This window comes from Curcuma longa, unplaced genomic scaffold (assembly GCF_044706935.1).
Source record: "Curcuma longa cultivar G26 ecotype Majalengka, Jawa Barat unplaced genomic scaffold, ITB_CL_G26_1.1 contig_19528, whole genome shotgun sequence".
Taxonomy (NCBI): Eukaryota; Viridiplantae; Streptophyta; class Magnoliopsida; order Zingiberales; family Zingiberaceae; genus Curcuma; species Curcuma longa.
In genome coordinates, this window is record NW_027431117.1 from 10,226 (window position 1) to 34,953 (window position 24,728).

Sequence of the window (24,728 nt, forward strand, 5' to 3'; positions counted from 1 at the left end):
TTATATCTTGATCAATTCGTTAAATTATATTATTAGCACATGATCGGTAGTCAATAAGATCTTTTTGATATCTTAGATTAAGCTATAAGATAATTATATAATCTTAATTTTCTATAAAATTTTGTATATTAGCTAGTGGTCACTTGTATAAGATCAACAAGTATAGTCTAACATCATCCCTAGAGGAGGTGAAGCATGAATTCGAATATCGTAGCAAAACCTTTGCTTACACTAAAGGATGAAAAGTACTAGAGTTTTGTCTTCTTATTCTTATTCTTTGAGTATCTTGTCGATCGAGTCAAACCTCCTTTGCATAAATAATCATGTATCTTGAAATTTTATTTATCTATTTATTTTTATCCCAAATTAATTAATTAATAATGCAATAAAAAAGGGATAAATAATTGATCTTTGTTTTTTCCCTCAAAATTAAAAGTGGCAATGAGTTAGAGATGATAGGTAAAGTAATGGCTATGGCACTTAGAGGACCACAGAAGACATTAATGTGAAACTAGCTATTCATATATCCTTGTAAAGAAAGACACACTGATCATTACTTATTATTTCTTTACATAATAATTTGTCATTTTATTTTCAAATTTTTAATATTATATTCATCATCAATTCATCATTTTTAATAAATATATTTTTTTAATTTAATTAAAGAAGCACGCAACCTTTCCCTCTAGTATTATATATATAATATATTGGAGATTTCTTAAGTTTGCCCCCTCCCCCCTAAAATTTATAGTTTTTCAAAATGCTCCCTTTGAAGCTTTCAAACTTACAAACTCCTTAGATGAGTAAATATATACTTAATGAAACTCAAGCTCGACTTAAAGGAGTCAAGTACTTGTGGGTGTGTGATTATGGGTACCCACGATCGATAATGCTTAATTAATATTGTTTATGAAGGTTTAGATATATAGATTAATTAATAATGTTAAAGGACAATTATCATTTGTAGAGGAAGTTAATTAGAGATATCGAGGTGATGAGAGGGATGGATCTCTAAGTTGGGCTATCAATGTTGCACTAATTAATTTGTGGAGTTAGGGTTTGGCAAGTTAACTTCTTCACTCAATTATATTGGTTGCACTTCAATTCTTCCTTAACACTGTTTGGTAACCATTCAAGATCATTGTATTATTGTAATGTATGCTATAAATATTAATTCCTATTATATTGTTTTAATGACCAATCTAAAAAAATGTGGATGAAATATTTCTCAAAATGATGTGTAATTTTAAGCAGTTTGTTTAACAAAGTATAATTTATTACTTAATTGTTTGAGAGCTAGCTAGGGTGGAATTATGAAATAGAATAAATATAATTAATTTTTATATAAAATTAACAAAAAAATCAATATATATAAATATTATAAAAAGGTCCATTATTTTTCCTAAGTTTACCATATAGTGAGTCAGTCCCTTAAATTTGCGATTTATATATCAAGGCCCTTGCTAGCTCCCACGCTTGTCACATGATCTTTTCTCTATTGATATTCAACAAGCTTTATTATTTCCCATAAAAAATAATAATAATAATTAATAATTCCATCCCCAAATTTTGAAGAAATTAATTAAATTTGCAAGAAGGTCCCTTTCACCCATCCACATCTCCTTATTCTATTCCGCTTCTGCTAGCTCATGCACGCACACACTGCACCCCCTCCAATTCTATTCCCTTCTCTCTTCGATCTCTATATATAACTCCTCCGTGCCTGCCGGAGCTCATCGGCTCGCCGGACTCTCTCTCTCTTCTCCGGCCAACAAGGAGAAGAAGAAGCAGGAGCTAGCTAGCTAGCAGTACTGGTTAATTAATTAATTTGATATCGTATATTTCGATCGATCGATGGAGAATTCCAAGTTGGTGAGAGCAGAGGATGAGGTGGTGGCTGCGCCAGAGACGGAGGTGGAGGAGGACGACGTGATGCTGCCAGGGTTCCGGTTCCACCCCACCGACGAGGAGCTTGTCGGCTTCTACCTCCGCCGGAAGGTGGAGAAGAAGCCGCTCAGCATCGAGATCATCAAGGAGATGGACGTCTACAAACACGAGCCTTGGGATTTGCCAAGTAATTATTAATTGAATGTGGTTTTGATGAGATTAATGGTATTATGGTTGTGGCAAAATTAATTAATGTGATTTTGATGAGATTTGTTGTGATATTGTTGCAGAGTTTATGATCACGGCGGGGGAGAAGGAGTGGTACTTCTTCTGCCGGCGAGGGAGGAAGTACAGGAACAGCGTCCGGCCGAACAGGGTCACTGGCTGCGGCTTCTGGAAGGCCACCGGAATCGACCGCCCCATCCACTCCGCCTCCCACCACTGCATCGGCCTCAAGAAGTCCCTCGTCTACTACCGCGGCCACGCCGGAAAAGGCACCAAGACCGACTGGATGATGCACGAGTTCCGCCTCCCCGTCCCTCCCGCCGCCTCGACTGCCATCGCCACCAAGAACGCCGCCACCATGCAAGAAGCGGTAGTCCAATTATTAAGCTCCAATCGATCCGATGGATTATGAATCGATTACTTGGTTCGGATTTATGATCGATCGAAATTTAATTTGAAACTTTGCATGCAGGAAGTTTGGACGATCTGCAGAATCTTCAAGCGGAGCGCCTCCTACAAGAAGCAGCCCAACAGCTACAAGACCACGATCACTGCTCCGACGAAGTCGCCGCCGGAATCCAGCAGCGTCACCAACTCCTGCGACCCCGACGACTCCGTCTGCTGCACCTCTTCCGCCGCGGAGCTGCAACTCGTTCATCAACACCACCCTCACCCCAACAAAGACCACATTAACAACGCCCCAACCGCCGTGTTTTGGAGCTCTGTCAGCACAAATGTCGGCGGCCGGCGGCCAACCCCTGTTCCCTGCGAACTCGTCGGCCGTGGTGACCAACGAACAGATCATCAGCCCGAGCTCGAACGATTTCATGAGAGACAGCATTTGGGACGAGCTCGGGAGGATCTCGGAGTTCTTGGCTGATGATATCGGATTCCCTTCCAATGATTCTGGATACGCTTCTTATGCTCTCGAGATCGATAACGTGATCTAATCCGTCGCCGGCGCCGGAGAACATGCATAGAGTTAATTAACTATATAATGAATGAATACTCTGTTTTATTTAATTAATTAAGAATATATATATGTATTCTAATTTTATAAAAGGGAAATTAATTTCTCTCTTGTAGCTCCTCATAAATAAATATACTATCTTACAATAATCATCATATCAATAAAATTCAGTGCAAGAGGACTTTATTTCGATTGTGATAATGAAGAAAAAACAATGGTGTAATATATCAGTGGAAAAATTAGCGATTGACTAATAATAAAAAAAATTTACCAACTTATTTGGTGTAAAGTTTTGTGTAAATGTGACAATTATTTTAACATTCATATCTTGCTTGCCAATGATATTATATTCTCCATGAGTTTTACCCTCCTTTTTTTTATTAATCTCGTCTATTTAATTGCAATAATTATATATTTTTTCCCCCAAGCACTTGTTGTGACAATTTTGTTTTACCTTTTACAACAATAATAATTATTATTATTAAGTCATGTGAAAAAATATATATATTTTTTATAAAAGAGACATCTCATCAACTCAACTAAAATTAATAAGCACAATAGGAATTTTTTAAAATTTATTTAGAAATATATCAGTCAAATAAGTGAAATTTTGATTAGGATAAATTAATTGTAAATTACTTCTAATTTATGTAACTTTAAAATATAATTTTTAAAAACATGTTATTATAGTAATGTTGTACTTACAAGTTTGTGTTACTGAGTTTTTGAAAAAATGAATTCTAACTCATATAAAATAAAATCTAGTATAGAATTTGATATTCCTAAATGCAAAAATGTATAGTAATTAATTAAGATTGGTTGGTTTCATTGAGTTAAGTTTCTTTATTACGTGACTATTCTCATTAATTAATTATGCTCCACGTGGTACATAATGCATGCCTGTTTATTATTTAATATTTAATGGAAAATGAACGATTAAACCGGTGTTTATTGGAAACTGTTGAAATTAATTAATATGTAAAATCAAAGAGTTAATGCCGGCAAAGTGTCTTAATTACATGCATCAATTCAGCATTCTATTTGCATTTATTCATATTTAATATTAAAGCATTTTAAGTTGAATATTTTTTTGCCCCTCTATTATTTATAAGAATTATTTAAACTTTCACACATTAGTTATAATTACTCACTTAGTATTAGATTAAGTAATTTTTAATCTTATATGTTTAACTTTAAATATCTACAAGTTAAACATTTTATATTAGTAAGTTATTATTTTACTTTAGTCTTGTGGCAAGTTGAACAATTTTTTATTATCAGATGCCTAACAATGTTTATTTTACTCTAATAATTGTAGTATCTTTTGTGTCATTCTATTCGTTTTTTTATATATAGTTGTGAATAGATATATATATATATTAGTTCGTACAAAAAAACATTATAAATTTATATCATAATTAAGGTGTCATCAACTCAAATTTATAAAGAATTAAAGTCAAGATCATATGAATCAATCATAGGCCGGTGCGATGAAAAATGGTAGGGGGAACTCTATGAGTGAGGATTCCATTTTCACACGGGCATCTCATACGGTCATGATGTTTAAATTACTCGTGATGTTGGGTCCCTCATCAGAATATATCTACATTTCTTAAATATATTTTGATTATCGATGAAAAAACTTTCTGTGCAACAGGATTTTCACTTTATTAATTGATTAAAAAATTAGATAATTAAATTTAAAAAATAACATATGAATTTAAGATTTTAAATATTTTTAAATATATATATAAAATTTTATAACTAGTGCGGTCAAATAAGCCAATTCATGATGAGATGATATAACTCATCAAAAATTTATTATATGACGAGATGGGATGCAACGGATCAGCCCGCAATCTTAGAGGATTAGAAAATGAACAAATCCACGGATCTATCAAAATATATACGAACTAGGTGAGTTATTTTTTTTTTTTTGCAGGTCAATCAAGTCCACAGCGGACAAGGGTTACAATCAAATAAATCAATCTATGAATCTATCTTAAAATAAATTATTGATAAAATATCAATCTAACTAATTTAAATTATTTAACTTTGACATATGAATCAACCTAACCAAATCCAAGGCTGCATTTGCAACCATGAAAATAAGCTTTTAGTTAATTTTTTTTAAAAAAAATATTTTGTTTACTTTAATGACTATAAAAATGTTATAATTTATAAATTTATACGATATAAGCCGCCGGCAATTGTTTCTCAGCTGTTTCTTTCAAAGCAGATTACAGGATTCCCAGTGATACATATAGATAAGCCGCTGTGGACCCCACACTGGTTCAGTCATTCTAACGCTGTAAGTGGAGAAGAAATCGTGGACCCTGTCCTCCCGAGACTCCGTTGACGGGTAATGGGCATTGTGCACTTTCCGACGTGAACAAGGAAGAGAGCCGTTGACCTCGCATTCTGCTCCCCTTCTTCCTCTTCTCCGCCTCCTCCTCCACCGCGAAGCCCACAGAGGAGAAGCACCAGCAGCGACGCTGCCCATGGACAGCACAAATGTATCCGGCTCCGGCCTCTTTCGACGGACCTCGGCCTCCGCGAGGCCCGCCCCCTCGCCCGCCATGATGCTCCGAGCGGACATCGACCCTCCGCCGCAGCCGCGGCGGGCGATGCAGACCCTCGCCTTCGTCGTCATCGTCCTATTGGCCTGCCTCCAGTTCCTCCCCGCTACCCACGTCCGCGACCCGGCCGACCCTCTCCGCAACTGGATCCCCTTGGACCCCAATCGCTCCCAACCGATCGTGAGCTAAAGAAAAACCCTATTTTTTCCCTCTTCCAATTTCATTAGCTTCACCTCTGCAATTCGACACATGAATCTCAATTTCATGTTCTTTGGAATTTTTCGGAGAGTTCAATTTATAGAAATATGTGAATTCTAACAGTCAATTAGACCAAGGGTTGATGATAATGAAGATGGCAGCGCGGCTGTTGCAGAGCAAGACAAGGAAACTAGAAGATGGCAGTTATTCTCTTGGACGGATTGCCTCGATCTCCGAGTCCTCACTGTGCTTGCAAACTCCACTCTTTCTAGCTCAAGGTTCTCCCATCTTTCTTGGTCTTATTCAGGGTTAAGCAATCAATTGGATTGCTGTAAGCCAATTATGAATGTGATATCTACTGGCAGATCAGGATTGAATAAAAGTTAGGATAATGCATGCTATAAGTTAGGTTGTATTGCTATTGTGATAGCATAGGTAAAGCAATTATTGTGATTTATTTCGTAGAGTAATGTTCATTAAGTTGACAGATAAAGTAGGATGTTGCTCTGATGGAGCTGATGTATTATAGCACTTAATGAATTGCAGTTGCATTGGCAATAATGTATGTTAGTACGTGTCTCAACCTAGTTAGCTTCTTTTATGAGCCCTTTTGACATTGAGATTTCTTTAGAGATTTTGCCATGACATAATGCCATTGCACCGATAAAATATGCCATCATCATCTTCTTGGTTTTTTAAATTTCACTTAACTAGTCAGTGTTTGATTTTCTTTTTCTTTTCTAGATATCCAGACAACATCTTTTTCCATTTCTTTGTGCCTGAAAATGAAGACGAGAAGTTATCATACTATAAGCTGAAAGTTCTTTTGCCTTATTCCAACCTTGAAATCACTGGGTAAGAGTATATTCAGTCGCATGAATTTTCAAGGAACTCTTACGGTGCTCATTGTGCCTAATTTTATGCAGGGTGAAAAAAATAAAGGAGAAATTGAAATCTCACACATCAAAGGTTGAACTCCTTCAGCCTATGTTTCCAGAAATACTACCTCTTGTCATCCCAAGCACAAACAAATTTCTCTATGTTTCACCTAATATTATTATTAAGGTACTTTCATCGCTCGTCACACTATTTATTGGGGATGTCTTGGACTTTGAAATCCTAATTACTTGCAGTAGTTCGATATATAAATAAACATGTTGAATTTGAAAAAGCGGTAAGAGATGTTTTGTTAGACTGATAATTTTATGGTTTTCTTTTACCATCCATAGCCCCTCTCTAGAATGTAGACAGGTTGAGCTATGGGATATTCAGTGATAAAGTGGTATGCTAAATTGAAGCGGAAGATAATGAGAGAAAGTGTTCTCGAAGTTAGTAACAAAATAGATTAATAAATCTATGGTAGCACTGCATGAACTTTCCTATATGTTTGTTTGTCTTTTTTAAATAGTTATGCTTGAGAATTCCTTTTTAGGGGCACTGTTTGAGCACAAGATATCATAAAATTTCAGCCCTCTTAATCTTAATTCTTCCATTCCTATACTTGGAATAATATTTGAACTATTCAAAATCAGATCCGAGTGCTCTATTTCACAGGGAAAGGTTGAAGAATTGTTTGGTATGGACCTGGGGGCCTATGCAATTGCAGCTGCTGAAGATTGTAGTAAAAGGTTGGGTGACATTGTGGACATGCATGACTTAAAGACAATCCAAAGAACTGCAGAGAAAAGTTGGGTTTCTGAAAAACCTTACGACAAAGATGCTTGTTTACCAGACTTCAATATTCTTTTACTTGATCCGAGAAGGCTCGAGAAAAATCTAATTGATGCCATTTCATGGTGGAGCAATGTTCTCGATGTCAAAACACAAAGGTTTTACCAATTCACTCCTAGCTTTTTCACTTCCATGCATACCTTGACTGAACATGTTTTATATCTGCATGGATTTTTGGAGCAGGGTAAACCCCATTCATCCTGCAGTGGTACTGTCGATCTATGGAAAATATCTCAAACTTCCTGCTTCCTGGAAGCTCAATTATCCATCGTCAACCGAGACAGAGAATGAGAACAATGTTCTTCCTTTCGATGGTCCAATGAAGGTCTGTTCTGAAAACACTGTTCAGCAGCAAAGATCAAACCATGGCAATCTTTGGAATAAATATATCACTCCAAACTTTGATGCTGTCTTGAGCCATAGTAACTGAAAACACTTCACATCTTGCTATATATTTCAACTGCAATTTTCACTGCACAGCGTACGTGCAGTGATGGAAATTATTTTGCAGGGTTGTTTTCTGATATATGTAACTTGCAAACTTTGTAACAAACACTACAAAATTCTAATGTTCTATAGCAAACTTGTATTATTTTTTTTCAAACCTAAATCAACAGTAGTCTTTTCTTAAGTTTGAAAATTTTGAAGCTGGTGCCAATTTCCGGTGTGGATCCATCTATCTCTATCTATTGATTAAGTTATTGTCATCATGATTGCATGCTTTTGCTGTCCATTGAAAGCTCTCCACCAACTGTTGAGTATGTGGCAAGTCCTGACTTTGCATGATAGAATTTTATGAAGATTTATTATATGAGCATGTGTCCATTTAATATGAGCATGCTAATTAATTTATAATATATTCCATAAAAAAGGTATTTGATGCATGTATATATGGTAGTCCTCTGAACAAGTAAATTAAGTTTGAGATTCTAGAAGAAGAAAAAATTTTAAAAAAAATAATCAGTTTGCATGTGGAGAAAATGAAGACTCACTATTTTCTTCTTTTTTTTATTTATTAAGAGATAGATTAATGGTTTGAAATATCAGGATTAATACTTCCCTAAATCATTCTGCATACTGGATGGCATAAGATATGATTAATTATGTTGTGGATTATTAATTATACAAAGCATGTGGAAGACTACAAGCTGAGTGATTAGTTTAATTAACCTTTCTAATTAATTGTTTAGTTCTTAATTCTTTCTTGTTCCATTACCAGTGTTGATTTGCTTATAACTTAAGTGCCAAATAAAGTATATTTTATTTTAGTTTAATTTTTATATTTTCTTCACAAAGGAAAGAGCTAGTCTAAAGGCGAATTAAGAGTTTTCTTGTGTAAGGTGTGAAAAATATTTTCATTGCACGTACTTTATAATATTTTAAGTAAAAGATGGAATACGCCACTCGAGCGGTTGTCGGCCTCACGATCATATATGAGGTGGTAAATCGAGAAATGTTGACAATTATATTACGAAGGAGGGCTATAATACTTTACTCGATTGTATATACATTAAACTATATTAAACTTTATTTATCTATTTATTTATCATTGTCTCTAACCTCATTCAACTCATTCAACAACATAGAGACACTTGTAAACCTAACAATTAGTTTATTGACATCGAAACGAATGTAATTATTTTTCCTCAATTAATTAAGTACTTATTTAATGTCTTGGCTTTTGATTGTTACTCTTTTAGTCATCTTGATTAAAGTGCAATTAATTAGCTTTCATGTGTTAGCTTAATCATTAATCTCTCAGTTTCCTGACATTATAAATAATTTTGAGAAATGAAAAATATGAAAATAAGAATAGAAAATTGTGGAAGAAAGTTTGCTTTGTTTGTGAAGACAAAGAAGACACCTTTTTTTAAAAAAAAAATGTAATTGATCTTCATTATAAAAAAAAAAGAAGAAGAAGAAAATACTATAAAAAACTTGAGCATGTAAATTTAAAAAAAAAAAGAGAGAGAGAGAGAGAAAACAATCATCTTTCCAAAACATTTCTCGGTTAAAAAATGAAGGAAAAAAGTTAATTAGGTACTATAAAAATAAGAGAGAGTGAAAAACAAATCAAATCAAATCAAATCACTATCAGAATGAGATCGAAGAAGGAGAAGAATCCAAAATTATATATAAATTATTCATATGCACAATAATTGTATGTAAAATAAAGAACATGAAGGAAAATAAGTGATAAATTAATGAAATTGATATAGAATAAAATTAAATTAATTACGTGAGGAAAATTTGGGTGGCAAATTATGTAGGAGATTCCATTTTTCTTCTCCATGCACCTACCAACTCCAAGGTGTGAGCACGTGAATATCGAAAGCGAAGGGGGAAAATTTTTAAAGAATGTTCAAGTACATGCATCGGTCAGTCAGATTCATTAATTCCTTTATTAAATGCACAAGAAAAGTATATATATTTTTTATATTTTATTTTTTGTATTTTAAAAAAGGATCTAAGACTTATTAGAAAAGCAAAGATTTTTATTTTATAATTTTAAAAAATCTAAAACTTATTAGAAAGCAAAGACATAATTTAAATTGAGATATCTTAGTTTCAGTCTCAATTGGCAGTTGGCAATGGAGTGGGAGCCCTCCAGGCCCATGTACATGGGCCAGGCCCAGGACCAGGCCCAGGTCAATTATTAATCCATCACTCATCTTTTCTCTGCTCTGCAACACAGAAATAAAACAGCAATGTAAATGCAAATGAAACTTTTCGTCAGTCTGCAAAAGATAAACAAACTTTTCCTCAGAAGATTTTGAGTGAAGAATTATAGAGGAAAACAGCAACTGTTTGACTCTGAGGATTGCTTGCTCTTGCTGCAGTCGATCATCAGACTCCCAATGAAGGAACAATTAAACATTAGCATTTTGACTGTTCCTTTTGCAAATTCGATGTTATTATAATTTATTATCACTTGATTTGGATTGACTCGAAAATGAAGAGATTCATCAATGCCAGGTATCGCATTGCTCAACCAAGTTGAACAAATTTAAACAACTAGTGTAAGTACCCATGTTGTTCGCTGGAAGCATTGTGATAGTTAGTGTAGAAATAGAGGGCTATTAAATTTCTTCCTGTTCACTAATGGTCCCATGGTCTAGTGGTGAGGACATTGGACTCTGAATCCAGTAACCCGAGTTCAAATCTCGGTGGGACCTTTATATAACATATATGTTTTTTTTTTAAATTATCACAATTCCCTATCCTAATTAAGTTTGAATTATTCATCCTCCATTTTTTGCCATGATGCCTAATTTATTTGTCTTTTTATTATATATAAAAGCATGCAATCTTTAGAAAATAAAAGTTAAAAAAGTAATGAATACTACACTACTATTAGATTATATTTCCTAAATAATATCACACATATCAACTATATTTACAACTAAACTATGCAAACTATATATGACACAATTCATTTCTCACATCTAAATAAAAAACATAATTTCAATATTTTTTATTATCTATACGTACTTAATTATCAACCATTTGACCATACCTCAATTAGTTTCATTATTCAAATCTCATCCATGATACATTACATATGAGGAATTTAAAAAATTTATGATATTAAATCATCCATCAAGACTCATATGTGCTTCTTGATTTACTTTGATAGTCTATGAGACTAAATCAATTATCTTTAAGATTAATTGAATAATAAAAATTAATTAGTTAGATTATAAAAAAAAAATCAATTTCATTCATTAGGAATGGTAAGTATGTGAGACCACTCCACTCCACCCAACCTATGCATGTGTACAAATGATACCACAAGGACACATTGCTTTCTTCCAAAATTAAATTACAAGCCAAAGGATCACATTTATTGTATGTATATCGAGGAGTTTGGAATTTACCATTGCATTAATAATCCCATCCATTAAGTGCTTGGCAAAATCTCAATTAATTGGTGCATTCATAAATGGCCGTGTTTGATTGTACTAAAACCTAAGCTAGCTAGCTAGCTACCTCAATGTCTTGTTGTATTTGAGGAAATTGCATTAATTATACAAGGCTACAAATAAAATTATTAATGTAGTGTTAGAAACATAAGACCTTTATTATTATTATTATTATTATTATTATTATTATTATTATTATTATTAACAATAATATAATTCGAAATTGCAGCTTTCATTGCATGGCCCACTGCATGCTCTGTTCTGAAGCATGTCTTTGGGAGAACCATGTGGTGGTTGATTAAGAAATCCACTCAATTGTCTTTTATAAAAAATTATTCATTACTATTAACATAATTATTCAAAAAAAAAAAAGTAACAAGTAAAATTACATGAAAGTAAAAATGTTGAGAAAAATTCTTCATAAATTTATCATTATTGAGTTTCTAATTTTAATACCTGATCGGATCCTATGATATTCTTTTTTGATTTTTACAAAAGGTATTAGAATGCAAGAAAATTGTTCCCCATTGATAGATAGACCCCATTAATGATTACATGCACAGAATAATTTTTAATCACCAAATTGAAATTCAAGAATTTCCTTGTCTTCTTCTCTTTTTATTATTTTTTTATTAAAAAGTGGCTGTATAACTATAGCTTTTTTTCCTTTTGATAATCTAAATTGATTGTGTCCAATTATTTATACATTCACATATCAAATTCATATTATATTTTCTATAATTTCATTTCCACCCAAAAAATATTCTAAATTAATCGAAATGAGACATGCATAGGATGCTTATTAAGTCAAATCATTAAACTATTTTGTAGTCTCATTTGAATTGAAATCTTGTTTTATATATCTGTATATTAATTTACACCTTAAATGTGCGTTTTATTTTGTTTAAAAAATTCCCAAATAATTTAAAAATAAACTAAAATTTTAGCTTTAATCAATTTGTTTAGTGCAAAATTTCATAAATACTAAACAAGTTGGCCTTTATATTAGTTTGTCGAGAAATTATTCTGAATAGTTTAAGATATTTTAAGAGTAAATGAGTGATTACTTAGGAGATTAAAATAGATATTTAATAATAAGATTAAAATTTTGGAGGATATTTTTTAAAAAATAAATAGCATGATCTATTGAATTGCGTATTTAATATATAAAATCCAGCCAATAAATCTATCGGAGATTCGGTTTTGGACTTTGTTCCTTCTTCTTCACAGCGAAGAAATGCTCTCCTTCCACTGCCACTTCCTCCTCCTCTCCCTCCTCCTCCTCCTCCTCCTCCTCCTGCCCTCTTCCGCCGAGGACGCAGGCGCGGTCTACGCCGAGGAGCACCGCGCCCTCCTCTCCCTCAAGTCAGCCTTCTCAGATTCCGGCGCCACCGCCCTAGCCGCCTGGGACGCCGCCTCCGACCACTGCTCCTGGACCGGAGTTACCTGCGACAGTAACAGAAGCACTGTCCTCTCGCTCGACCTCTCCGGTCGCAACCTCTCTGGCTTTCTCCCCCCGGCCGTCGCCCGCCTCCGCTCCCTCCGCCGCCTCTCCGTCGCCGCTAACTCACTCTCCGGCCCCATCCCCCCTGACCTCTCCCTTCTCCTCGCCCTCCGCCACCTCAACCTCTCCAACAACATCTTCAATGACTCCTTCCCGCCCGCACTCTCCCGCCTCGCCGAACTCCGCGTCCTTGACGTCTACAACAACAACCTCACCGGCCCACTACCCCGCGCGGTGGAGGCCATGCCTTTGCTCCGCCATCTCCACTTCGGCGGTAACTTCTTCTCCGGCGCCATCCCCCCGGAGTACGGCCGCTGGCATTTCCTTGAGTACCTCGCTCTCTCCGGCAACGAACTAACTGGCCCCATCCCCCCGGAGATCGGTAACCTCACCTCGCTGCGCGAGCTCTACATCGGTTACTACAATAGCTACGACGGCAGCCTCCCGCCGGAGATAGGCAACCTCTCTGCATTAATCCGCCTCGACGCAGCTAACTGCGGCCTCTCTAGCCGCATCCCGCCCGAAATGGGCAACCTTCACAACCTCGACACCCTCTTCCTTCAGGTGAATGGGCTTTCCGGTGAGATCCCGTCGGAGCTCGGTCGACTCCAAAGCCTCAAGTCGGTCGACCTCTCCAACAATGCGCTCACGGGGGAGATCCCTCCGAGCTTCGCCAAGCTCAGCAACCTCACCCTGCTCAACCTCTTCCGCAACAAGCTCTTCGGCGCCATCCCGGAGTTCGTCGGCGACCTCGCCCAGCTCGAGGTTCTCCAGGTCTGGGAAAATAACTTCACTGGGAGCATCCCCCGGCGGCTCGGCACCAACGGACGCCTGCAACTCCTCGACCTTTCGTCGAACAAGATCACTGGCTTCCTGCCCCCGGATCTCTGCGCCGGCGGCAAGCTTGAAACTTTGATCGCCCTAGGCAACTTCCTCTTCGGCTCGATTCCGGACTCGCTCGGCCGCTGCGAATCCTTGAGACGCATCAGAATGGGGGAGAACTACCTCAACGGAAGCATTCCACAAGGCCTATTTAGCTTGCCGAATCTGTCTCAGGTTGAGTTCCAGGACAACCTCCTCACCGGCGGCTTCCCCGACACCGGCAATTCCACCATCTCTCCTAATCTCGGACAAATTTGCCTCTCCAACAACCGTCTCACCGATCCTCTGCCGCCGTCCATTGGGAACTTTTCCGGCCTCCAAAAGTTGCTGCTGAACCAGAACTCCTTCACCGGCAGCATCCCTCCGGAGGTCGGGAGGCTGCAGCAGCTCTCCAAGCTGGACTTCAGCGGGAACCAGTTCTCCGGCAGGATTGCGCCGGAGATTAGCAAGTGCAAGCTTCTGACTTTTGTGGACCTCAGTAGAAACGATCTCTCCAGCGAGGTTCCGGCGGAGTTAGCGGCGATGCGGATCTTGAACTACCTTAACCTGTCGAGGAACCATCTGGAAGGCCAAATCCCGGCGGCCATCTCGACAATGCAGAGCCTGACGGCAGTGGATTTCTCCTACAACAACCTTTCCGGCGTCGTCCCCAGCACCGGCCAGTTCAGCTACTTCAACGCCACTTCCTTCCTCGGCAACCCCGACCTCTGCGGCCCTTACCTCGGCCCATGCAAGCCGGGGTTTGGCGAGTCTCCCTCTGCTCGCGCCAAGGGCGCTCTTTCAGCCTCCTTCAAGCTCTTGCTAGTCATTGGCCTTCTTCTCTGTTCCATTGCCTTCGCCATTGCGGCCGTCGTCAAGGCCCGGTCTTTGAAGAAGGCCAACGACGCCCGCGCGTGGAAGCTCACCGCATTCCAGCGACTGGACTTCACCTGCGACGACGTGTTGAACTGCTTGAAGGAGGAGAACATCATCGGCAAAGGAGGGGCCGGAATTGTCTACAAGGGCGCCATGCCCGACAGCGAACTGGTGGCCGTCAAGCGGCTTCCGGTGATGCGGCTCGGTTCGTCGCACGACCATGGCTTCAACGCTGAGATCCAAACGCTAGGGAGGATTCGGCACCGGCACATTGTGAGATTGTTGGGCTTCTGCTCCAACCACGAGACCAATCTGTTGGTGTACGAGTACATGCCTAATGGGAGCCTCGGGGAGGTCCTCCACGGCAAGAAGGGTGGCCATTTGCATTGGGACACAAGGTACAAGATCGCCGTCGAGGCGGCAAAGGGCCTATGCTATCTCCACCATGATTGCTCGCCGTTGATTCTCCATCGAGACGTCAAGTCGAACAACATACTGTTGGATTCCAACATGGAAGCTCACGTCGCCGACTTCGGACTCGCCAAGTTCCTGCAGGATTCCGGCACTTCCGAGTGCATGTCTGCCATTGCTGGTTCCTATGGTTACATCGCTCCAGGTTACCTTTGCCTCCCTGCTTGCCTTTGCAATTCAATCCATCGCTTTTCTTGATCAATCGTCTAAATTTCATACATAACTCGATGTCATGCAATTTTCTTATGATTACATTTACCTTCATTTCTTCCCAATTCAATCTTTACACTTCGTTCGAGTCTTGTCCAAGTCTTATAAATAGCTGCTTACACCCTCCCTCTGTAACTTGCACAGAATATGCCTACACTCTCAAGGTGGACGAGAAGAGTGATGTTTACAGCTTCGGTGTGGTTCTTCTGGAACTGGTAACCGGAAGGAAGCCCGTGGGTGAATTCGGCGACGGAGTGGATATCGTCCAATGGGTTAGGAAGGTGACGGGCTCCGACAAGGAGGAGGTGACCAAAATCCTAGACCCGAGGCTTCCGACCGTCCCACCCATCCACGAGGCAATGCACGTGTTCTACGTCGCAATTCTCTGTGTGGAGGAGCGAAGCGTCGAGCGGCCGACGATGAGGGAAGTCGTCCAGATCCTCACCGAGCTGCCAAAGCCAACACAAAAGCACGGAGAAGAAGAACAAGAAGACTCCTCCGCCGCCGGAAATGCAACTGCAAATGCAAATGTACCCTCCTCGGAGTCAACTTCCAAGGAAACTCAACAAGCTTCAACTACACTGCCATCCGATCTTCTCAGCATTTAATGCCCCGTGTTCTTAACTAAGAGTTTGATTAGTAGTAGTAGTAGTACTTGTTTTCATGTTTGAAATTGAAATTGTTTCTCCGCTGCCTGCCATTACTACTTCACGATCATTGCTCCCTGTTTAGTGTGACGTTGCCACTGTAAGGCTTCGGTTTCAGTAACTATTAGCAGATTGGGTAAACTAAAACCCACTCCTGTTTCTATTTGTGCTTGTGATGGTGATGGGGATGATGACGGACTGACGGTGAATGAGAATGTAATGCGCCAAATTAGAGAGATTCCAATTTTCTGAATTAAATGTGCTGGTCTGCTGCTCATCAAAAGCGGCAGTCGGTGGCATGCAGCCATCTGATCTGACAGGCTTCAACACTGCAGAATTCAGAATTTTGTTAGGTTCTAATTGAATTGTAATCGCACAAAGTTAAAACAACTCTGAGGCTATGCATCTTGAGATTGACACAAAGCACTGATTATGACTGCATAAAGAGGAATATAAATGATGACTCAATTGCTAAACATCATGAAAAAGATGCTTTTTCTTTTTCCTAAACAGTACCAGCACCCATCCAATTCTTATACACTATTTAATTGATAGACTAGCTACGCCCCTGTCAATCCTACGCTTAGCTGCCTAGATAATAGATAGTCCCAACAAGTTACCTCTCCTTCGAGGCCTACTCTTGAACAGTGCACTAAAAATCTTAATAATAATAATCATAATAAAAAGGTGGAGCAGAGCATGGTTTCAAATGCTTGACCTGAGTGCATGCTTCCAGGTTACTGTATTTTGTTTACGAATGTATAAAAAGGAAAGAGAGATAAACAATGACAATCGTGAAGGTTTGTGCGAGCCTACGGCGCATGATTCGATGCTACAGTGACTTGCAGAGCACTCTTCTGCCTGCTCTGCTCTCCTCTGTCCGTACGGCCCTGCCTCTGCTCTTCCATTATCCATTTTATTTGTGCAAATATTTTTTAATAAAAAATAAATATATTTTAATGTTTAAGCTAACGAGTGTCTTTAATTTCGAGTACGAATTAGAAAATTGGATTTAATATGAAGAGCATGGCCATAAATTGAAAGGCACTCCCTCACCATCCCCAGTCCGTTCATCGCCGTCCGTTCTTAGATCGGAAGGTCCACAAAAGCCGGAGGTGGAGTAAACGCAGCGGGGGCCGTGGCGAACAACCACGAAGACCAGTATAACTTTCATGTCGACACAGCCACGCAGAGGCCATCCGACACGAGCGCGTACAGTTAGATCTTTAAAGTCAACCCGACACAGATTCATTAAAATCTTAGGCACTGATCAGTGCTATACAATTAAATCGGACCGGCGGATCCAACCGATTCATTTGGGTCGGCAATAAATTCCATCTAATTCACTTCAGATTATATCGTGGCATTTTCTATCGACTTGATCTGATTTCCTTGGGTATAATTATAGCATTTCCCCTACAAACTTGTCTCTGATCTTTGGGAAGCACAATATCTAAATACTGTGGGAGAAATGATTGGCATGCTGTAAAAGGTGTGCGTGTCAGATGATGTGATGCTTCATGATTTGTTACCAGCGTTGACCACATGGAATGCACGTGATGCCCAAGCTGTTAATAAATGATAACACTGAGGATTTAAAAAGCTGCGTACCTGATTAAAGTGATTCTTATGCTCACTCATTGTCATTGATATGTTTCCTCTGCATGCACTTTGACTCAAGGTACCATGGTCAACCCAACCTGCAATCATTCAGAAATGGGTTAATATAAATAATAAATCAGCTACAAACACTAATGAAGTGACTGAAACTTGAAACATATACAGATAAACAGAGAGACCATTGACATGGCAAACAGTTGTTGATCCTGTGAACAATAAATAACATGAAAAGGTACGAAGCAACAGGGAAGGGAGTAAATACTGATCGTAGTACGATAAAGCATTTTATGCATGGTTGTCAAACACTTTTATCTGCTATTCTTTTCACAATATTTCAGAGGAAATGCAGATGGCCACACACATGATGAACAGTAGCTGGATCACAATGAAATTGAAAAAGAAACTTTGGTAAATTCAACAGTAGAAAAGAAAACTTAGTAGGTAGGTTGGATGTTCTTGGATTCACCTGTCAAATCCAGAATTTCCACATTCACAAGGGCAACAATGCATGACAGAAAAATGTGAGGCAGAAGAGAGAAGTGTCATAAACATTGCCAGCCAACGATGCAAATGCAGACGATCCCAATCCCTCGACGACAAGAATTCGAGGGCCACCATGGCTGATCCCTTGTTTGCACGCAATTCATGAGATCCTATGTTTTTCTTTTTCTTTTCTTTTTTTAATTTCTGGTGCCACCAATCATTGCTCTTGCAAGTCCGACAAAAACATTCATTAAACACAAAACTCTTGTTCTGTAAAATTCCATGGCAAGAATTGCCCCTGAATCTGGTCATGATGTGGAGACCCATCACATTCCCAGCAGCAATTGATGCAAAGACATTGGTAAAAGGGTCTCTTTTTTTTTCTTCTTTTTCCTCACCTTTTTCATAGAGCCTGAACAGCCTGCGATTAAGATAATGCATGATGATCAAAGTGATTTCAATATACTTACTTCATGGCTACCTTTCACTTGCAACATCTTGATGATTGTAAATAAAATAGAAATTGTGCTAAGATTTCTTCAGGCGAGTTCAAAGAATCACGATTGTATATTTAAATCTGAAACATTTCAGAGGTACAAGATTAATGAATTTGGCTCTTGGCGCCGTTAGTGCAGGAAAATATAGCACATAGATGACTTTTCATCATTCTCTAAACGTTTATTCAGGTCTTGCAGCACAATAAAAAACATACAGGAAATTATTAGTGTGCATGGTTTACATAAATAATAGTCGAATTAAATGATGAGATACCGTGGAAGTACCTTGAAGACTTGATCTGTTCCAGGTACCTAATAAAGGGCAGCCTCTCGTTTAGGCCTCCCTGGCTCGAACACAATAATATGAAGTGCTTTCACCCACAAGGCATGAGTGTCCTCTTCTCTGTCTCGCTACAAAACAATTGCATGCATCCAAAACACTGAACAGAAAAGTGAGAAATGTCATCGTACAAGCAAAGCTTAAGCAGCTGCTATTATATGACATTACACTGGATTATCACTGTGGTATTTGTATCACTAATCATTTATGGATTATTAAATCAGCAATAACGTTCCTCATCTCGCTAAAACTTTGCGTGAACTTAGCAAACACTATGAAATATCTCACACAGCGAAACAAGATAGCATATCTATCATATAAAAGGGACCGATTGGTCAATGTACTTTTTGCCACAAGATAGCATGTCTATCATTTCAGCAGCAGAGGTGGGTGCGTGGCTGGACTTGAATGACAACTTCACATCATGCATTATCTATTCTCAGTCACAGTGCTGAGGACAAGTCTTTTTTTACCCAATCAAATGTGACGTCGAACAATTTGAGGTTATTCCCAGCCATGTAAACTTTGTTGGAATTAGGTAAAAAGCATTTTGGTCATGTTCTGTACAGTGACAACAATGTAGACTGATAGCCTATGAAGGTTTTTCTCCCCTTTCTGATCCAGCGCGTACCAGAGTTCCCGACAGAACTCTTAAGAACCCGAGGAAAGAATTATTTAATACATATTTAATAGGCGTTCTAGCAAACTGCTACATCGTTTCTCCCTGAAACAATCTCATGTAAACATAGGCATCAAAGATTAACTTCAATGGTGTTTCATATGTGACCAATATATAATTTATTCAGTCAGGTAATACAAATTTTCAGTGATCACATAAACAGATAAGATAGTACCTGCTAAGTTTCAGTTTTTAGGAACTCTCTTCAAACAGATTGCATACTGAGATTGAGATTCTGAAAGCGAACATATCAAGCAAGATTTCAAGATATCAAGACAAAGAACTTATTCTTCCTCATGGTGCATTTCCACAATAAATCAATAATGGATGGTTTTACCAGAAATCCTTTTGGAACATTTCTGTCACTATGAAACCCATAGCAGGTAGAAACATAAGGAGTGAAGAAGCATCTAATGATTAAGTTACCAGTTATGACAGTGGAGTTCAACAATTTGAATTTGATCGGCATAGAGAAAGCTACTAGATGTATCCCTCAACCAAGACGCTTTCACTTAAGGTCCTGGATTTTAAGTTCTCTAATCTCAATGATTTCCAGCCAGATGGTAAAGATGAATACTCATCACTTATACACCAAAATGGAAGTATTTCCATAACAACTTTCTGTACCAAGTTTTCAACAAGAACACCTTCCAGAAGCTCAGAAAGAGATTTACTGTGCCCTCTGAAATCCAACAAAATACTGCACATCCCTCGCTTTCCACAATAATCTAGAATTGAACTTAGGGTAATGTTTTCAAGGATCACTACTTCAACGCCTTGCATTTCTGGTTGAATTTTCACTTCATTATCTGCCAAAACTATGATCTTTGATGCAAACTTCGTTATGAACCCTGGAAGTTGTAATGAAGAACTTACACCGTTAGCTATCACAACGTGAAATGGTTGATTAGCTCCAATTTCATGAGATGTTGGTAGAGTGGATATTTTGGTTAACTGATCACTAGGGATTATAATTCCATCATGTTCCTGCATCAACTGTGAAAAATATCCACCAGGTTCATCTGCACCTTTTCCAAGTCGATTTGTAATGCTTCCATTGAATGAGAGAGTATACCTGTAGTCATCAAATAGAAAATACAATAAGAATAAGTAGTGGGCTAAACTATGAACTTGCAACCATGCAAATGTATTTTAGACAAATAAGAAAGAAAGCTCACACCAGACAGAATAACAATAGAAAAGCTTTGCTTCAGTATGCCTTAATTACCCCATGAAATCCTAATATCCATCTTGTAATGTAGTCAAAATGGCCAAAATATAATTTGCACCCTGACTCCTTTAGTTGACTATCTGGCTTCATACATCATGTTTCTTAATTAAAATCAGTTATGAGAACTCAAAATACAATCCAAATTACAAAAAATTCAAATCGCAATCCAAATTACAAACAGGTTTTTTTCTCTGGCAATCATCCAGTCAGGCACGAACTATTCATGGAAAAAATGGAAAATCCACATACTGTAAATTACCAATCCAAAAAATCATGATCTTACTATGGATATCCAAATTATTATGCAATTACTTACAAACAAGGACAGAGGTTGGAATCAGTGCAATGGTTGTGCTCCTTATTATGCAAGGCAAGGCTGCCAAGATCGAGATTCTACCTAAGAACAAGAGAGATTCTTAGGGATGGAAGAGTAGGTTTGCTAAAATATACTTAACATTCATAATTTATCACATGTATTATATTCCAACGTATATCATTACGAACATTTTAAAACTGATCATTCTAACATATTTAAGCATGATGAATGATAATTGATAATGACTCAAAAGTCAAAAAGGATTATTCTAGTTAAAAGTTAAAAAGATTATGTATAATTGATAATTTTCTAAAATAATACAACATGAGAAAGATTGTCTACTTCAAACAAATGTCAAGCTTTAGAATGTCTAAATGAATGTAAATATAGTCCATATAATGAAGGTTGTTGGGTTAAAGATCCAAGGTAGGAAAAATGAGAGAGCATAGTATAGGAAGGTTTGTAAGATCCCAGCCAGATTTAGAACATACCTAGGAGGATCTATGTATAAGTCAGTTAGGATTTTAAGATCACCGGGCTGCCCTTTTTAAGATCCTAAAGGCAATCCTCACTAACATGATGGCAGGATTGTAAACCTATCATATTTTTAATTTTTTTTAAGAGATCAGAATCACAACTCACCTTAATGTAACAAAAGGCCTCCCTGTAAGCATTCGATGAATGTATGCCTCATTGAGTTTTCTGCACAACATTTCCTCCACACCCACAGTAACGCCAATGCCTGAATCTCTGAGCCTTTCAACTCCTTTTGAAGCTACAATGGGATTTGGATCCACCATCCCAACAACCACATGCTTTACCTTAGCATTAATGAGAGCTTCAGTGCAAGGAGGAGTTCTTCCATAATGGTTGCAAGGTTCAAGACTAACATATGCTGTTGCATTCTCAGCCAAAACTCCAGCATCTTTCAGTGCAAAAACCTACAAAAATCATATTCTTCAAACAAAGAACTGAAAGATAGAAAAATAATTGCCAAGACCTAACACAATCCTCAATTTATTTACATTTGAGTTTGGGGCTGACATTGAAGGGGAACCTTGCGTAACGGTAAAGTTACTGCCGTGTGACTTAAAAGTCATGGGCTTAAGTTGCGGAAACAGTTCTTGCAATGTAAGGTAAGGCTGCATGCAATAGACTCTTCTTCAAGACCCCGCATTGATGAAAGCTTCATACACCGGGCTGCCCTTTTTTTTGGGCTGACATTGTTATTTTTTACTTATATGAAAATGAAATTCTTACAGTTGAATTACAAACAATATTGTGAAGATGCAAGACATTACCAATTGTCCTGTCCCCTCCCTTCCTCAACAATCACTCCAAGCCCCATACTTTCCTCTTCAATCAGAAATTTACAGAGCTTTTGGCTTTCACTTTCTTGTGACCACTATGTAATAACAACACTTTTGCTAATATCAAATGATTCTACTCATTTGGTGTTTCAATCCTCTAAATCTTTTTCCTTTTGAATGTTTATGAGGATTATCAATGATCATCTTGATTATTTAAAGAACATAAACAAGATTACTATTTTATTCCTTTAGTTTAGTTTTCCTTTTTGATTAAACAAAATTTTTAACTTTCATTACTAGTTCTTCAAGTGACAAGTGTTTTATTTATTTATTTTTATTATTTTTTTAAAAGAGGAAGATACACCATTGATCAACAGCCACCAAACTTTTCTTCTTTTGAGAATTTAAACTTGATTTTAAGGTAATATTTGCTTTTGAGTAGAATTTTGGGTTTTTCCTGAATTTCTAGTGAGGTTATAATATAGTTTGTTGTAAGACCGAACTTTTGTTTCCAACAGAGGTGATTTTCATTGTTGTTCTACAACAAGGATACAAAAATTTCATTCAGATTTAGTTCATTGGTAGGATTGTAGGAATTCAGACTCTCAGCCAAAAAAAAAAAAAAAACTTCAATACGAGAGCAACTCATACATAGAACTCACATGCCAAAAGCTTCAAACTTTGTATTTACATCACAAAGAAAATTCTAACACTTGAGAAAGAGGATTCACCACAATAACACATAAACGCACATTTTCCTTGTTTTCCATTTTACTTCAAGGATGCTGATTCAGGTAGCGATATTACTATTAACAAACAAAGGGTAACATTGTTGGAGAAACAATTAAGGAAGACAGAAAATTCAGTCAATGGCATCACAGTGTTCTCTCTCTTTTATTTCCATATTAGCAAATAGAATATATAACTATACCATGTAATAAGAGAAATCAAATATCTCATATAACCAAACCAATTTTTTCTTTTTCAATTGAAACTTGAATTGCAACGAGCATGCAAATAGAAGCCTACACCCGAAAAAGGAGATATGCAATGGCGTACCTCGGCATGCGGCTGGCCGGCCTTAGGGTGGAACCCTTCTCCGACAATCTTGCCGTCCTTGACGATGACGCAACCCACCATGGGGTTCGGAGAGGTACACCCGATGGCCGTCCTCGCCAATTCGACGCACCTTCTGATGTAGAATGCGTCGTCTTCCGCCGCGCAGCGTACACGGACCCTCGAGCTCACAGTGCTCTTACACAGAGCGAGAGTGCAGGAATCGAATCCAAGATTCGATTTTGCGAGCGAGAGATTCGCCGTCGAGAAGACGATGGAGTTCGGCATTATAGATTTGAAGACGCCGAATCCCGTTTAGAATTTGCCCTAAGACTTGGGGAATGGATGCGTCGGCGTACAGAGACTCTATGGGCACGTCACCATTATAATCGATGACGAAGGTGGCGCTAAACCATTTTATTAATTTATTTATTTAGCGGATCAGATTTATGCGGACGTCAGTCGTCAGTATTAGGTCAGTCGCCTTTTTATTTGATTAATTCACTCAAATTAAAATTATGAAATAATTTTGTTAAAAGAAAATCATAGGCTAATTTATTTGCATGGAAGGAAACAAGATGCATTTTATGAGAAAAGTAAAATAACAATATTTCTTTACTAACTCAATTAAGTGATGGGATTAAATACTAGTTCATCAAATATATGATTTATTATATGATAAATATAGTTGACCCACTTCACAAGGTTGTTCTACATTGAAATAAAAGTACATTAAATAATATGGGCTAAAATAAATAATTTATTTCTTTTTTAAAGGATGAGCGCCACTCATTAATGGTCCTGCCCACTTGATTAATCTTGTCTAGTTTAATTATTAACAATTGAACTTAAATGAACCTACTTGTGTTTAATAGGGACAAAACTTAGGTTAACACCACGCCATTATTTAATTATTTGATCACTATTGCACCCTTAATTGCCACGTCAAAATTATTCACTAGTACGAAAAGTCAGACAGGATTCAGGGATGTTTTTAACAACCAAAAAGGCACCGCCACGTTGGGTAGTTGAGGAGGAAGTACGGCTAACTAAGCGTAAATCAGACGATGACGACAGCTGTAATCCAAATGCGATCTACAAATCTCATAATCTT

The 24,728-nt window shown here is 37.8% G+C and overlaps 3 protein-coding genes, 1 long non-coding RNA gene, 1 other non-coding gene and 1 pseudogene across 5 annotated transcripts; 4 read left to right on the plus strand and 2 right to left on the minus strand.

Moving 5' to 3' along the window:
- The first annotated feature begins 1,761 nt into the window (after positions 1 to 1,761).
- Positions 1,762 to 3,253, plus strand: LOC141817180 (transcription factor JUNGBRUNNEN 1-like; annotated as a pseudogene).
- A 2,268-nt stretch (positions 3,254 to 5,521) lies between these two features.
- LOC141817179 (putative galacturonosyltransferase 5) lies at positions 5,522 to 8,194 on the plus strand. The gene is made up of 6 exons (XM_074704847.1): positions 5,522 to 5,841; positions 5,983 to 6,137; positions 6,604 to 6,714; positions 6,786 to 6,924; positions 7,414 to 7,688; positions 7,774 to 8,194. Exons 1-6 carry the CDS (start codon positions 5,584 to 5,586, stop codon positions 8,018 to 8,020), a joined length of 1,185 nt encoding a protein of 394 aa, XP_074560948.1. The 5' UTR covers positions 5,522 to 5,583; the 3' UTR covers positions 8,021 to 8,194.
- Positions 8,195 to 10,694: 2,500 nt separating this feature from the next.
- On the plus strand, positions 10,695 to 10,766 carry TRNAQ-CUG (transfer RNA glutamine (anticodon CUG)). Its single transcript has one exon. It is a non-coding gene; the product is annotated as a tRNA-Gln (tRNA).
- A 1,983-nt stretch (positions 10,767 to 12,749) lies between these two features.
- Positions 12,750 to 16,245, plus strand: LOC141817174 (uncharacterized). Its single transcript, XM_074704842.1, has 2 exons — positions 12,750 to 15,370; positions 15,580 to 16,245. Exons 1-2 carry the CDS (start codon positions 12,751 to 12,753, stop codon positions 16,041 to 16,043), a joined length of 3,084 nt encoding a protein of 1,027 aa, XP_074560943.1. The 5' UTR covers position 12,750; the 3' UTR covers positions 16,044 to 16,245.
- Positions 16,246 to 17,307: 1,062 nt separating this feature from the next.
- On the minus strand, positions 17,308 to 19,103 carry LOC141817163 (uncharacterized). Its single transcript, XR_012600789.1, has 4 exons — positions 18,968 to 19,103; positions 18,169 to 18,606; positions 17,694 to 17,782; positions 17,308 to 17,565 (listed from the first exon to the last, which is right to left on the minus strand). It is a non-coding gene; the product is annotated as an uncharacterized LOC141817163 (long non-coding RNA).
- An 858-nt stretch (positions 19,104 to 19,961) lies between these two features.
- Positions 19,962 to 23,956, minus strand: LOC141817177 (riboflavin biosynthesis protein PYRD, chloroplastic). The gene is made up of 3 exons (XM_074704846.1): positions 23,618 to 23,956; positions 21,891 to 22,189; positions 19,962 to 20,776 (listed from the first exon to the last, which is right to left on the minus strand). Exons 1-3 carry the CDS (start codon positions 23,900 to 23,902, stop codon positions 20,182 to 20,184), a joined length of 1,179 nt encoding a protein of 392 aa, XP_074560947.1. The 5' UTR covers positions 23,903 to 23,956; the 3' UTR covers positions 19,962 to 20,181.
- Positions 23,957 to 24,728: the final 772 nt, after the last annotated feature.

Coding starts and splice junctions, on each gene's coding strand:
- LOC141817174 (XM_074704842.1), top strand. CDS start 12,751: ATGCTCTCCTTCCACTGCCACTTCCTCCTCCTCTCCCTCCTCCTCCTC. Junction 15,371..15,579: donor CTATGGTTACATCGCTCCAG/GTTACCTTTGCC, acceptor TAACTTGCACAG/AATATGCCTACACTCTCAAG.
- LOC141817177 (XM_074704846.1), bottom strand. CDS start 23,902: ATGCCGAACTCCATCGTCTTCTCGACGGCGAATCTCTCGCTCGCAAAA. Junction 22,190..23,617: donor CCGGCCAGCCGCATGCCGAG/GTACGCCATTGC, acceptor TGATTTTTGTAG/GTTTTTGCACTGAAAGATGC. Junction 20,777..21,890: donor AGGCCTTTTGTTACATTAAG/GTGAGTTGTGAT, acceptor TGATGACTACAG/GTATACTCTCTCATTCAATG.
- LOC141817179 (XM_074704847.1), top strand. CDS start 5,584: ATGGACAGCACAAATGTATCCGGCTCCGGCCTCTTTCGACGGACCTCG. Junction 5,842..5,982: donor CCAATCGCTCCCAACCGATC/GTGAGCTAAAGA, acceptor GAATTCTAACAG/TCAATTAGACCAAGGGTTGA. Junction 6,715..6,785: donor TCCAACCTTGAAATCACTGG/GTAAGAGTATAT, acceptor AATTTTATGCAG/GGTGAAAAAAATAAAGGAGA.